Here is a 16,062-nt window from a genome sequence, read left to right on the forward strand (position 1 = left end):
AAGCAGACTTTTGTAATATTGAAGGACAACTGAACACCTCTAACAGAGAACACAAAGGTTAAACGACTAGGCAGTGGAGTCGGTTTTGCAGGAGAACATGTACCTGCCTCATTTGAGATCTTCCAGTTCATCAAAAACTCATCATGTTTGCCTGTCATTTAGAGGTATGTCCCTAATGTGTTCATCAATAACTCATCAGGGTTGCCTGTCATTTAGAGGTATGTCCCTAATGTGTTCATCAATAACTCATCAGGGTTGCCTGTCATTTAGAGGTATGTCCCTAATGTGTTCAGGGTCTCCAGCTGTGATGGTCATTTTGGTGGCTTGGTGCTGGTCTCACTCTTCCACTTGTAAGTGACTCTCTTCATCAATGTCTTAGTGCTCTGTCGAAACCTCTGCTGGGTGAAATAGAACAAGATGGGGTCCAACACGCTGTTCATGCTGGCGAATGGCCTGGTGCACTTATACACAATGGCAAAAGTCTGCAAAACCAGGCAAGGTACACCAGGCCTGGAACGTACTACCAAATATATGGTTTTGGTCAAATGAAATGGGAAGAAGCTTATGGCGAAGACCAGAACCACAATGATAATTGTACGGATGGCTTTGTCTTTCCTCCTTCGAACTGCTAAATCAGCAAGGTCATCCTTCTGGCAGAGGATCTTGGTCATGGCACAATAGCAGGACACAATGGCAATGAAAGGGATTAAAAACCCTGTTATAGTCAAAATTATACCATAAGGAAAATATTTAGAGGAGAGGTCTGGGGGGCTTAAGTCATAACAAACAGTTCTGTTCCTCTGAATTCCGGTGGATGCAAACAAAAAAGTGGGGATACATTGGACAATGACGATGAACCAAACCGCCCCACACACCACCCATGTAAACTTCTTGCCCCTCTTTTTATGCCAGACAGACAAGGGGTGGCATATGCCCATATACCTTTGGAAGCTCATACAGGTGAGGAACATGATGCTCCCATGCAGGTTTGTGTAAAACTGGAATCTGACAAACCGGCATGTGAAGTCCCCAAAGGGCCAGTAGTCATGATGGGTATAGTTATAGATGAGAAGTGGAAGGGAACACACATAGAGCAAATCTGCCATGGCTAAGTTTAGGGTGTAGATGGCTGTGCGAGTCAAGGCCTTTCTTGACAGCCATACTTGAAGAATGACAATAAAGTTGAGTGGAAGACCAAAAACTAATACTACAGAATAGACCACCGGGAGCAGAATTTGCTTGAACTCCTCATGAAAGGTGCAAGAATTCTTCGCAGTGACAACCGATGTGATGTTATCCATGCTTGAAGAAGGCAGAAGAGGTCACATGGTCACACCAGAAATCTGAAAAAAGCAAAACAAAAAGACTGTAATGTTACAAAAGCACCTCAAACATAGATTTTGTTAAAAAAGAAAACCCACATAATAGATAATGAAAAAAAATGAAATAGGTTATTCTAGGCATATCTTTTCTCGTTTTATGTAGTTGACAAAAAAAAAAGGAAACTTTTTAGCCCGTGTATAAAGCTAAAGTTTATGCTTATATTTTGCCTTGCTTGGTCCCTCAACACGGGAATGATATTTAAAAAAAAAATCTTTGCATTTTTAACCACTTGCCCACCGCTCACATTGAGCGTACTGCGGCAAAGTGGCACGATCCCGTCCAGCGACGTAGACCTACATCGCTGCACTCCTCCCCCTGTAGGCGGCACGCTCCCGCTGTTTTCATTCACAGCGGGAGTCGGGCCAGGGGAGGAGCAGCGGCGATCGCCGCTGCTCTGCTCCGATCGTCGGGGAATCGAGTGAGGAGATCCGCCCGCCTGTGTAAACAGAGCGGGCATATCTCCTAAGTGACAGGGAGTGACAGATCGGAGTGTTCAGCATAGCTGGACATCCGATCTGTCCCTGTCTCACAAAGTCACCTCCCCCCACACACGTCAGTAAGCACCAGGCATACATTAACCCCTCCCTCTCCAATAAAATTAACCCCTTCACTGCCAGTGTCATTTTTACAGTAACAGTGCATATATATAGCACTGATTACTGCAGTAATGTCACTGGTACCCCCAAAAGTGTCAAAAATGTCAGTCAAGGGTCCGATCTGTCCGCCGCAATGTCGCAGTCCCGCAAAAAAAATCGCAGATCAACGCCATTACGCGTTAAAAAAAAACACCAAAAAATGACAGAAATCTTTCCCTTAGTTAGTAAACGCAATAACTTTTGCGCAAACCAATCAAAATACGCTTATTGCGATTTTTTTTACCAAACATAGGTAGCAGAAAACAAATTGGCAAAAAATTAAAAAAAAAATCGATTTTTACATTTTTTTGGGGGGGGGGGGGAATTTCATATAAAAAAATGTTAAAAATATTGTTATTTTTTCAAAATAAACGCTGTTTTTTTGTTTATAGCGCAAAAAGTAAAAATCGCACAGGTGATCAAATACCACCAAAAGAAAGCTCTGTTTGTGGGAAAAAAAGGACGTAAATTTCGTTTGGGTACAGCGTCGCACGACCGCGCAATTGTCAGTTAAAGTCGCACAGCGCCGAATTGCAAAAAGTGGCCTGGACGGAAGACAGCAAAATCCTCCGGTGGTAAAGTGGTTAAGGCATACCCTATTTGGACCCAAGAATTTCATCACTGGAGCTTTGTGCTGCTCTATACAATGTGGACAGATTATGGCTGGTGGGAGGGGCCAGAAGGGTTCTGTAGATAGCTGCCTGCCTGAAAGCATCACAGGACCCTGCCTCAGTGCTCCTCTCCAGAATCCTCAGCCCTGATGTAAGTAGTGGGCTGACTCTTTGTAGGAGTCATGCAAATATCAAATTGTCTTGATGGGTGGATGTTATTCTGGAGTACTAGGCAGTCTATTTGCACGCAGATCTCCTTAGATAGCATCCTCATATGATGTTGAGCATTCATGATAAAAAAATCAAGTTCCAATGAATAAAAAGGGGCAGGTGAGCGATGGTCACGCTAGGAAGAAAAGGATTACATGATGCAGGACATCCTCCAGTCAGAAATTCAAACATTCTCAGAATTTGACTTGCCACAGCATCTAAGGCACACTGTAAGTAGCTAACGGGATGCAGTAGCAGTTAGCAGTTTCAGTATAAGAGTACTGTACAAGACTGAAGGAAATGCTGGAGCAGCACCCATCACATACACAGAAGGTAGCCTAGTAATTCTTGGTTGTTTGTTGAATGGGATTGTGGCAACAAATACTTGAACCAGAATTTAGGACCATTTAAGAATACAGAATACATAGAATATCGAGCTGCATAAAGAAATCAGATAACACAAGAATAGGCAGAGGGCTTCACAAATAGGCAGAGGGCTTCACAATGTGGGAAAACAACCTTTTGTTATGATCCTCCTCTCAGGCAGGGGGCTGCCACATCATCGATATACCAAGCCTAGGAGGGACGCTCACCACATGGAGCCACAAGAAATAGTATATCTTGTAGTAAATTATTCAGGAATTGTATATACATCCATCAAAATAAAATAAAGTTCTCCATCACAGCAAGAAAGCAAACAATTTGGGCACAACACTTACTAAAATGGCCGCTGATTCCGGAACCGGCGGGCTAACGTTAGCACGTATAGCTCCGCCTAACGTGTTTTGTGTCAGTGCACGTCCCAGGGGACACTACGTATTACGTATTCACTTTTTCAAGGTTTTGTATGCTGACCCATTTTACAAGCTGCCTGGAGACATCATCTTCTAGCGCTGACTGTTCTTGTGATCAGTGCCGGGACAAGGTCATCTGGTGCCCAGTGCGAAGATGGAAAACTGCGCCCCCCCCCTGCCCCCGGGGTATAAAGAAAAAGTCAGTGTCATTTCAAAACCAATATTTCCCATAGATGCCAATGTTAAAAACAAGGAGCAGTGCCATGTCAAGCTGACCAAGATGTCCTATAGACGCCAATGTTAGACAGGGAGCAGTGCCATGTCAAGCTGACTGAGATTTCCCATAGACGCCAATGTTAAAAACCGGCAGCAGTGCTATGTCAAGTTGACCAAGATTTCCTATAGACGCCAATGTTAAAAACCGGGAGTAGTGTCATTCCAAGCCGACCAAGCTGTGTCCGTACTCGTGAGCAGTGCCGGTCCTAGCAAGCAAGAGGGTCATCGAGGCGGGCGGGGAGAGAGGAGGCGGACAGGGAATTCGGAGAACTGAAGGCAGCCTGACAGGAATCTTCACTGAATGAAGCACAATGCCGGACGTTAATCCGGCACTGACTTCATCCCCAGGAGCCTCTCTTGGGCCCCCCCCCCTGGTCCTGGGCACTCAGTCAGATGGGTCAGTCCACCCCTGGTATGAACTAACACACCAGGCGGGCGGGTGAGCGGCCGCTAATGGCTGCCTGTAACGAAGTGAGCCCTTCACTTCCCTGTTAGTGGAGATACCCGCCTGACAGGGAAGTGAAGGTCTCACTTCGTTACAGCTATTAGCGGCCCCTCGCCAGCCCGCCCGGTGTGTTAGTAGTCACACACACTTCACCTGTGCTGCGCTGCGCCCCCCTTCCTCTACTAAATGGTGCCGCCCAGGGCACCCGCGCCTTCGCCCCCCCCCTGTACCGGCTCTGCTTGTGATTATTATTATTACATTTAGGAATACTGTTGTCCTCAGCTACCCATATGCCATACCAAACGCCTGTGCGACTGAAGCCTTACATTTCTGACTAAGCCCTCTAAAAATGGCTGGATCATTTCTGTAATGACCCAAAGTGGAAGTTCACCCAAAAGATGAAGTCCCCCTGGTTCCCTCCACGCCCCTAGCCTTTAGCGAAGTTACAGTTTATTTTTTGGGAGGGCAGTGAGTATTATTATTATACAGGATTTATATAGCGCCGACAGTTTACGCAGCGATTTACAACTTGAGTGTAGACAGTACAAATACAATACACTTTAATAGAGTAGGAATCAGAGGGCCTTGCTCGTTAGAGCTTACAATCTAAGGAGGGTGGGTCAAGAGGTAATAACTGTGGGGGAATGTGCTGATGGAGAAAATAAATGTACAGTTGTTTGGTAGGGGGCCAGATAGGCTTCTCTGAAGAGATGCGTTTTCAGGAATCGTCTGAAAGTGGACAATGTAGGAGATAGTCGGACAGATCAGGGGAGAGAATTCCAGAGAATGGGAGAGGCTCGAGAGAAGTCCTGGAGGCGAGAATGGGAAGAGGTGACAAGGGAGCAAGAGAGCAGGAGATCCTGGGAGGAAAGAAGAGAACGATTTGGTTGGTATTTTCAGACCAGGTTAGTGATGTACTGTGCTGGGGGCCAAGTTATAGATAGCTTTGTAAGTTATTGTTAGTATCTTGAATTTAATTTGTTGGTTGAGTGGCAGCCAATGGAGGGATTGACAAAGAGGGGTAGCAGATGCTGAGCGGTTTGTAAGGTGGATGAGCCTGGCAACAGAGTTCATGATGGACTGAAAGGGGGATAGCCTATTTAAAAGTAAGCCAATGAGGAGGGAGTTGCACTAATTGAGACGCGAGATGACCAGGGATTGGATTAGAAGTTTTGTGGTGTCCTTGGTTAGAAAGGGGTGTAACTTGGGAGATGTTGCGGAAGTTGAGGTGGCAAGCTTTGGAAAGTGACTGGATGTGGGGCCGAAAGGATAGTTCAGAGTCCAGGATTACACCTAGGAGAGTGACATGGGGGGGTTGATAGTTGAGCCATTGATTTTGACAGAGAAATCAGGGGAGGAGGAACGTGGGGGAGGAAATATCATGAGCTTGGCTTTGGATAGGTTGAGTTTGAGGAAGTGATGCGACATCCAGGCTGATATGTCTGTTAGTAAGTTGGTGATGCGTGAGGAGACTGATGGAGTGAGCTGAGGGGTGGAGAGATAGATTTGGGTTTCGTCAGCATAGAGATGATATTGAAAGCAATGGGAGGCAATCAGCTGACACAGGGAGGAGGTGTAAATTGAGAAAAGAAGGAGGTCCAAGAACAGAACTATGGGGGACCCCAACTGAGAAAGGAAGATGAAAGGAGGTAGCAGATTTGTAAGCGGCACTGAAGGTGCGTTGGGATAGGTAGGCTGAGAACCAGTGAAGAGTACAGTCACAGAGACCAAGGGAGAGGAGTTTTTGAGGGGGAGGGGGTGGTCCACTGTGTCAAAGGCAGCAGAGAGGTCCAAGAGGATTAGTACAGAATAGTGTCCATTGGTATTAGCTTTTTTTTTTTGGGATGTTCACTTTTTGTCCCAATTTCTACTCCACTACTTTTCTTATCGTTGGATTAGGTTTTCCAGATATTTACATTAACATGAAAGCAGCATTATCTTTATACTCGTTACACACTGCTTATTTAATTATTTTTACAGACATACTCTTTTGCTGCTGCATGTACATTTTTCTACCCTTTTTGTTGGGGACCTCCAATCCCTGGAGTGGGCTTTGGTTGTGCTTTGGACTGCCGCTGGTCATGCTCCCTCAGCTCCTGAGTTGGACATTATATTTCTCAGCCATCTGCCACCTTCAATACTATTCCAACTCTGAGCCTATTCGTAAGTCATATTTTTTCCTGTCTTCCCCGAGTTTTGGGACAATTTCCATAGATACTCATGCATACACTTTTTTTGCAGACCTATGTCCTGCATCCACTCCTGAGGAAATGCGTTTAACGCATGAAACGCGTCGAGTGTCCATTGATGCAGCCGTACTACTACTATTACATGATGTACTTTGTTTCTATATATGATATGGTGTAATTTTTGGAATGATGTATTGTATTTACCTGCTGTTCATGTATTTTATATATACTGGCTTATTTTTTCAACATGTATTTTTCTTCTGTAAACGCTATGGTTTTCTTGTCTATCAGATTATTAATTAAATATTATTTTTACACATTTCATCAGCTGCTAACCATTGCCTCATTTAAAGTCCCAACCCCTTTTCTCTTGGTCTGTTGAGTGGTTTGGACACACGATTGACCTGGATTAAAGGGTGAGTGATCCTTTTAAATCACCCACTGCGCTGTTTGACCGTTGTGGGAGCAATAGTCCTCAAATTGTGGTAAGAGTCAGTGTGTTCATTGGTGACGGTGGAGGATCGTGTTCACACTTTCCTATGGATATCACGCCAGGGTGAAAGATTTTGGCTCAATTATTATAGAACTCTTTTAATGTTTATATGGTCATATGATCACTTGCTGTACCCAAACGAAACTGACGTCCTTTTTTTCCCACAAACAGAGCTTTCTTTTGGTGGTATTTGATCACCTGTGCGATTTTTATTTTTTGCGCTATAAACAAAAAAAGAGCGACAATTTTGAAAAAAATAATATTTTTCACATATTTTTTATATGAAATTCTCAAAATAAAATGTAAAAATCAAAATGTAACATTTTAGGCCAATTTGTTTTCTGCTACATGTTTTTGGTAAAAAAAAAAAAAAAAAAAATCGCAATAAGCGTATTTTGATTGGTTTGCGCAAAAGTTATTGCGTTTACTAACTACGGAAAGATTTATGTCATTTTTATTGTTTTTTTTTATTTTTTACTAGTAATGGCGGTGATCTGCAATTTTTTTTGTTCCCCCCTCTTTCTTCCTTCCTTTTCACATACCTACATACCTATCTCTACTCTATTATCATTACTATACACTATCTTTATTATTCTTGTAGCCACAGTGGAGTTGTTCCCTTTTAAAATTGCCTCTATGCCCGCCCGGGAGGCGTTGCCTTGATGCCTTCCTGTTCTGGCCCAGCAAGCTTTGCAGCTTTGCTCCTCTGCAAGGTAACACCGCTCCGTGATGTCATCATGGAGGAGTGGAAGAGGACTCCAGTGGTAACCTGTGAAGCTCTGGTGAACTCCATGCCCAAGAGGGTTAAGGCAGTGCTGGAAAATAATGGTGGCCACACAAAATTTAGACACTTTGGGCCCAATTCGGACATTTTCACTTAGGGGTGTACTCACTTTTGTTGCCAGTGGTTTAGACATTAATGGCTGTGTGTTGAGCTATTTTGAGGGGACAGCAAATTTACACTGTTATACAAGCTGTACACTCACTACTTTACATTGTAGCAAAGTGCCATTTCTTCAGTGTTGTCACATGAAAAGATATAATAGAATATTTACAAAAATGTGAGGGGTGTACTCACTTTTGTGAGATACCGTAACTCCTCTCCATGTTAACCTATATGTCCATACACACTATAGCAGTGGTTCTTAACCTGGGTTCGATCGAACCCCAGGGGTTCGGTGAGTCAGTCTCGCGGGTTCGGCAGAGGTCAAGACACACACCCGACTCATATGATTCGTGATGACATGCCCCGCTCATTGGCTGCAGGTGATCACGTAACATCGCTTGGCCTATCTGTGCTGCAGGGAATTTGGCGCGCCCAGTAGTCGAATTGTAACCGTCGTGATGGTACGTCGTGTGATTTCTTTCTTAATATTAATCCCTTCATACTAATTATGTCGAGAAAAAAAAGAAAGTGGATGCTGGACATAAAAACGAAGAAAAGGAACACACTTTGTTGCGAAAATGACATGAGAGTGGCACTTGCCAAGGTAAAGCCGCACATTTCTGAACTGGTCTCTGAAAGACAACAGCAGAAGTCACACTGATTTGCAGTAAATATTCATTATTATGTTTTTTTTTTTTGTGTGTGAAAATCATGTTTTAATGGTTTTGTTCTTTGTTTCTAATGGTTTTGTTCATTTTGTGCACCTATGTATAAATATATAGCTAAATATATACCTATGTTTTGAATTTGAAAAAATTATATTTTATTTTTCCAATTAAGAAGGGTTCGGTGAATGTGCATATGAAACTGGTGGGGTTCAGTACCTCCAACAAGGTTAAGAACCACTGCACTATAGGCATTTTCAGGAGTTAAGGAGCAGGGAGGTTACAGGCAGAAGAAAAAAAAAAAAAAAAAAGAACCTTTTTTGAAGTACATAAAGTATGTGGGACACTAGATGGCAGCGTTGCCATACTTTTTAATCAGACTATTAATGAGTTTGATTAGGACAGTAGATATCAAAGTGAAATTACAGAAAAACACTTTTTTTTTTCTAGAAACAGTTTGGTGCTGATTAATCAACTCTACTTTGCAGCTGCATATTTTTACATATCATTTACATAATTTGCATAGGTATTACATTCTGCCCTTCCTCGTCTAACTTGACTTTTTGTAGAATACTATCTTCTGTGGGTTTAAGGTTTGCCAGAACCAAATTTTTTTTGGTTGATCTGTCATATTCATTCTGATTAGAGGTATTGGGATATTGGATACAATGTTTACATTACACCCATAAAGCTCTGTTTAGAGCGCATTCAGACTAGCGCGACACAACTCTGCACGACTTGGGGAGGCGACTTGTCAGTCCCGTGCACCACGACTTCGGAGCGACTTGCAGGGACTTCACATAATGGAAGTCTATGCAAGTCGCTCCGAGGTCGCCCCAAAGTAGTACAGGACACTTTTTCTAAGTCGGAGCGTTGTGTGTTGCTCCTATTAGAACGGCTCCTGTACCACTCAATGGACAGCGACCGAGCGCGACTTGTCAGGCTGACAAGTCGCCCTAGTCTGAATGGGCTCTTATACCTTATTATACAGGATTTATATAGCGCCAACAGCTTGCGCAGTGCTTTACAATATGGGGGCAGACAGTACATTTACAATACAATTCAATACAGGAGGAATCAGAGGGCCCTGCTCCTTAGAGCTTACAATCTAGAAGGGAGGGTCGAGTAAAACAAAAGGCAATAACTGTGGGGGAGGGGGGTGAGCTGATGGAGAAAATGGAAGTATAGTTTTTAGGTGTGGGTAGGATAGGCTTCTCGGAAGAGAATTAGGAGATAATTAGACAGATTGGGGTAAGGAGTTCCATAGGATTGGAGAGGCTCTGGAAAGTCCTGGAGGTGAGTATGGGAGGAGATGACGAGGGAGCTAGAGAGCAGGAGGTTTTGAGAAGAACGAAGAGAGCGATTAGGTTGGTATTTTGAGACTAGGGTAGTGATGTAGCTGGGGGCTAATGTAGGTGTACACACATTTTGGGAAGCCCATTCATTTCAATGGGCTGGCCTATGCAGGAAAGAAGTGCAGGCCCTTTTTTAAAAAAAAATTATGCCGCACCAAAAAGCATTGTACATGTCGGGGTCTCATTAAAATTAATGGCCCCACTGTGTGTCTGCAAAAAAAGTGATGTGCTTGTAAGCTGCAGTTACGCATGCAATTTTGTGTGCATTCCCGCATTGCACAAATGTGAACCTAAATGAAGACAGAAATGCATTGTTACAAAAGGCCCTTGTTGATAAGGTAATCGGTTACAAAAAAATTACCCAAGTGAGATACCTCTGATGGAAGCTGCAAGAGAGTTCTGAGGCCAGAGACAATGCTTACGAAAAAGCTTAATAGATTTAGATCCCCTGACCTACAAGTATGTGATTCAGGCATTAGGGAATGGTGGCTTCCAACACAGATCTATTGATTCTCTCCCCAGTGGTCATGTGCCAGACAGTGCAATCAGCACCCTAAGTCCCCTTTCACACGAACGATCTGATCAGATCCACCTGTCAGTTTTTAAAGGCGGATCTGATTGGATCCTCCATGCATCCCTATGGGGCAGCGGATGTCAGAGGAGACATGTCCGCTGACACCCGCTGCCATCTGCATCTGATCCTGTCTGTGAAATCCAGACGGATGGAAACCCTATTTTCCATCCGTCCAGGGGATCGGATCGGATGAGAGCGGACAGGCGGTCCACTCTCATCCGATTCCCTCATAGAGAGCAGCGGGGATCTGACACCTCCCTCTCCGCACACAGTGCGAAGACGGAGCTGTCATCCGCCTGCTCAACGGGGATTGGTGGATCGATCCCCGCTGAGCAGAGAACGTTCTGCTACGGACAGCGGACCATGTGAAAGGGGCCTTACAAAATATCATCATTATTCACAGACTTGTATTAAGATAAGAGGAACATCAAAACATCAAAACTATGTAGCACACAGCTTAGCAGAAAGGTTTTTTATGGTTACAGTTTGGAGCAGAGTTCGCATAAAGTGGCGGGGTGAGTGTAGCCAGAGAGTGGCGGGGTGAGTGTGGTCAGAGAGTGGCGGGGTGAGAGTGGTCAGAGAGTGGCGGGGTGAGAGTGGTCAGAGAGTGGCGGGGTGAGTGTGGTCAGAGAGTGGCGGGGTGAGTGTGGTCAGAGAGTGGCGGGGTGAGTGTGGTCAGAGAGTGGCGGGGTGAGAGTGGTCAGAGAGTGGCGGGGTGAGAGTTGTCAGAGAGTGGCAGGGTGAGAGTGGTCAGAGAGTGGCGGGGTGAGAGTGGTCAGAGAGTGGAGGGGTGAGAGTGGTCAGAGAGTGGCGGTGGCAGGGGGTCAGTGCATAGACAAACAGTACTCCGCACAATGCATTGTAACAACGTATCACACGCCCCTAGGGAGCACACACGTGTTATATGGAGCATATCGTATGAAGGCTGCGGTGTATGAAATCTTAAGTGACAATCCAGATGTGATCATTTGTCCCACTAAAATTGGATTTTTGACTTAGCGTAAAATCCTTTTCTCTTAAGCTCCAGACAGACGCAGTCCTCTTTGATTAATATCAGTAGGGACGTCCCAAAGCAGTGCCACAAATGAGGGGTGGGATAACGTAAATCAAAATCCAATCCAGAAGGCCCAACCGGAGTCAACCAGAAGTCTTAAAGGCTCATCGGACAGAAGGATGAGCTCAACTGAAAACCCAACAGAAAAAAACCCTCGAGGTAGACCAACGGTCCCCTCAAACAGCGGCCTGCAGAACCTTGCGGCCAAAACAGGCATCCGCCGATGCCAGCACATCAACTTTATAAAATTTTGTAAAGGTATGAACCGACGACCAGGTAGCCGCCTTGCAAACCTGAAGCACCGACGCCTGATGGTGGAAGGCCCAGGAAGCACTAAGCGCCCGAGTGGAGTGCGCCTTAACAGGGAACGGAGGAACCCGACCCTTAATAGAATAAGCCTGTCCCACCGTCTGTCTGATCCATCTAGAGATAGTCGCGGCAGACGCAGGCAACCCCTTTCTAGGGCCATCTGTGATCACAAAAAGTGAATCAGTCTTACGACAAGAGTCCGTAGTAGCCAAGTACACCCTGATCGCCCGAACCACATCCAAGGAGTGTAACGCAAACTCCCGAGGATGACTGGGCTTAAGACACAGGGAAGGTAGCACAATATCCTCATTTAGATGAAACTCTGAAACCACCTTAGGAAGGAAGGATGGATTCGGACGAAGAACCACCTTATCCCTATGAACCACCAGATATGGGGAACGACAGGACAATGCGGCCAGTTCTGACACCCTGCGTGCAGAAGTGATAGCCACCAAAAAGGCCACCTTCTGGGAAAAGGTAAGCAAGGGAATCTCCCTAATATTTTCAAAGGGAGGTTTCTGAAGAACCGACAACACTAAATTAAGATCCCAGGGCGGCAAGGGCGCGTGCACCGGCGGAGCCAGGTGCCGCACCCCCTGGATGAAATTACGCACCAAGGACTGAGTAGCCAGAGGCTTCTGAAAGAACATTGCTAACGCTGAAACCTGACCCTTGATAGTGCTCAAGGCCAGTCTCTGCTCAACCCCCTGTTGCAGAAAAGCCAATATCCGGGCCACCGAGTAAGAACGTGGAGGAAACCCAAGGGATTCACACCACGCGATATAAGACTTCCATGTGCGATGATAGACCTTTCTGGAAGTCGCTTTCCTCGCTTTAATTAGAGTAGGAATAACTGAAGCAGACAACCCCTTGTCCTTCAGCACCTGGGTCTCAATAGCCAGGCCGTTAAAGCCAGCGATCGTAAAGCAGGATGGAAGATCGGTCCCTGAGAAAGCAGATCCTCCCTGAGGGGAAGTCGCCAGGGAGCGTCCGCGACCAGCCTGACCAAGTCGGCGCACCAGGCCCGACGAGGCCAGTCCGGAGCCACAAGGATAACTGGAATTCCCTCCACCTCTATCCTGCGAAGAAGTTTCGGCAGCAACTTGAGAGGAGGGAAGGCATACAGTAGCGGATACTGCCCCCACGGGGCGACCAGCGCGTCTGCGGCATCCGCTAGAGGATCGCGGGAGCGGGCTACAAACCTCCGCACCTTCCTATTGAGCCGAGATGCCAACAGATCCACATCCGGGGTGCCCCAACGAAGGCACAATTGGTGAAATACCTCTGGATGAAGAGACCATTCCCCTTGATCCAGAATCTGACGGCTGAGAAAATCTGCCTGCCAGTTTTCCACCCCCGGAATGAATACCGCGGAGAGAGCTGGAACAAACCGTTCCGCCCAACGAAGAATGCCGGCCACTTCTACGGCCGCCAGGACACTCTTGGTGCCCCCCTGGTGATTGACGTAAGCCACGGCCGTGGCATTGTCCAACTGGATCCGCACCGGGCTGCCCCGGAGCTGCTCGGTCCAGTGAATCAGACAGTCTGATCGCTCTCAGTTCCAATACATTTATCGGTAACCTGGATTCTTCCAGGGACCAGAGCCCCTGAGCAGATCGTCTGCCGAGAACCCCCCCCCACCCGGATAGACTGGCATCCGTGGTGACAATCATCCAATAGATTGGAAGAAATGACTTCCCCTGACTGAGCATCGGCGACCAAAGCCACCAAACCAGAGATTCCCTGGTCCGTTCGCTCAGCCGGCTCCGATTGTCCAGGGAATCGGGATTCCGGTTCCATTTGAGAAGAATCTCTTTTTGAAGAATTCTGGTATGAGACTGGGCAAACGGTACTGCCTCGAAGGAGGCCACCATCAGTCCCAGAACCATCATGCAAGTCCGCAGGGAAGGCCAGTTGACGGTCAATAATAACTGAGTCGTCGACTGAATCTTCTGGAGTTTCTCCGCCGGGAGAAACACTTTTGCCAAGGACGTGTCCAAAGTTAGGCCCAGATAGTCCAGTCTCCTGGTGGGGACCAGGGATGATTTCTGCAGGTTCACCAGCCATCTGAACTCTTCCAAAGAGATCATAGTGATCTCCAAGTTTAGCAACAGAGCCTGCAGAGACTCCGCATGGAGAAGAAGGTCGTCTAGGTAGCCTAGAACCGAAATGCCCCGCTGTCGCAACAGCGCCAAAACTGGTGCCAAAACCTTTGTGAAGACCCGGGGGGCAGAGGCGAGACCAAAGGGTAACGCTGCAAACTGATAATGGTTCTCTCCTACGGCAAAGCGAAGGAAACGCTGATGTCCTGCGTAAATGGGAATGTGAAGATAGGCATCCTTGATGTCTATGGACGCCAGAAAATCCCCCTGATGCAGGGAGGCCACCACTGTGCGAATGGACTCCATCTTGAATTTGTGCACCCGGACAAAATGATTGAGCGGTCTCAAGTCCAGAATTGGACGCACCTTGCCCTCTTTTCTGGGTATTGTGAATAGGTTTGAATAGAACCCCTGAAAACGTTCTGTCCAAGGAACGTGGACCACTACTCCTTGTTGCATCAAATCCGTCACTACCCCCCGCAAAGCTTCTAAGCGATCCGGGGATAGTTGGATATTGGAAGGGAAGAACCGCACCGGTGGAAGTGATCGAAACTCGATCTTGTATCCCGACCGTATGACCTCTTGAACCCACTTGTCTGGAATCCTGGATAGCCATGGGTCCGGAAACCGGTGAAGACGTCCCCCCACCCCAGATATGGGTGGGGGCGTACCTTCAGGCTGTAGTGGTCTTATCTTCAGGTCTGGCAGAGCCGGACCTTTGTTTACCCGACCAGCGCCCTTTGAAACCCCCTGGGGGGGCTTTGGAGGACTTCGCCTTATCGACCGCCCCAGAGGAGCGAAAAAACTTTTTATGAGCGGAAAAGGAAGGTCCCCGTCTGCGACGAGGTCCTTTCCCCTTAGTAGCCTGTGGTAAAAAGGTGCTCTTGCCACCAGTGAGCCCCTTGATGATCTCATCCAAGGTGGCACCAAACAGGCGATCCCCTTGAAAGGGAAGATTAGCCAAGGCTTTTTTGGAAGCTTGATCCGCCGACCTGCATTTTAACCACAGCATACGCCTAAGGACCACTGCCGAGATCGATACGCGCCCCATTAACCACTTAACGACCAGCCACGTAGATCTACGTCGGCTGACTTTGAGTGGTTATACCGGGATGATGCCTCTAGCTAGAGGCATCATCCCGGTACCGTTGTTTGAAGCCGACGGTCGGCTTTCCGTCGGTAACGATCGTTGCGGCTCGGGAGCCGCTCGATCGTTACCCGGGGGGGCGGGAGGGGACGTCCCCCCCCTCCCGCCGCCTTCCGCGGCTTTGCTCGGGGCTCCCGTCCCACCGGGAGCCCCGAGCACCCAGCCGGCACGTCCGCCGGCTGGATGGAGTCCCGATGAATGCCAGAAACGGCATCGATCGGGTCTCCGATGACGTAACCCGGAGGCGGCGTCCATGACGTCACATCCGGGTTACTCTGCTGCAAAAGGCGGCAGATTTGAAAAACGGTTGTATTCAAAAATGCAGTTTTCGGCGATTTGCATACAGGGAAGTGTAGTGGAGGGGTCTAGGGTCTTTTAGACCCTCAATCCCTCCATAAAGTGTACCTGTGACTACATATTGGTGTCACAAGGGATGTTTACATTGCTTGTGACAGCAATAAAAGTGATCAGATTTTTTTTTTTTAAAAACCTGTAATAAAGTTAAAAAAAGAAAAAATAAATAGGAAAAAAAAAAAATTTTGCGGCCCCCGTCACCGTTAGCTCGCGCACAAAAAAAAACGTATACGCAAGTCGAGCCGCAAATGAAATCGCTGTTCAAACCACACATGTGAGGTATCGCCGCGATCACCAGAGCGTGGGCAATAATTTAAAAAAAAGAGCTACACTCTAACTCTAAACTGTAACCGTTAAATAAATTTAAAGCGTCGCAGATTGAGATCTCTATTGACCGTAGTTTGTCGCCATCCCACGGGGGGGCGCAATTTTAAACCGTAACATGTTTGGTATCTATTTACTCGGCGTGACATCATCTTTCACAATATACAAAAAAAATGGGCTAACTTTACTGTTTAGTATTTTTTAAATGCAGTGAAATGTGATTTTTCAAATTTTTTCCAAAAAAATGGCGTTTTAA

At 46.5% G+C, this 16,062-nt stretch overlaps 1 protein-coding gene across 1 annotated transcript in view; it reads right to left on the reverse strand.

The window, feature by feature from the left end:
* Positions 1-254: 254 nt before the first annotated feature.
* The window catches only part of P2RY6 (pyrimidinergic receptor P2Y6), a 45,028-nt gene continuing 29,220 nt past the window's right edge, over positions 255-16,062 (reverse strand). Inside the window, exon 2 of the mRNA XM_082244323.1 lies at positions 255-1,343. Within this exon, the coding sequence (XP_082100449.1) occupies positions 312-1,301 (990 nt within the window). The 5' untranslated portion in view covers positions 1,302-1,343 and the 3' untranslated portion in view covers positions 255-311. The remainder of the gene's footprint in view (positions 1,344-16,062) is intronic.

The sequence above is a fragment of the Pelophylax lessonae genome, assembly GCF_965119305.1.
Source record: "Pelophylax lessonae genome assembly, chromosome: 2".
In the NCBI taxonomy this organism is placed as follows: domain Eukaryota; kingdom Metazoa; phylum Chordata; class Amphibia; order Anura; family Ranidae; genus Pelophylax; species Pelophylax lessonae.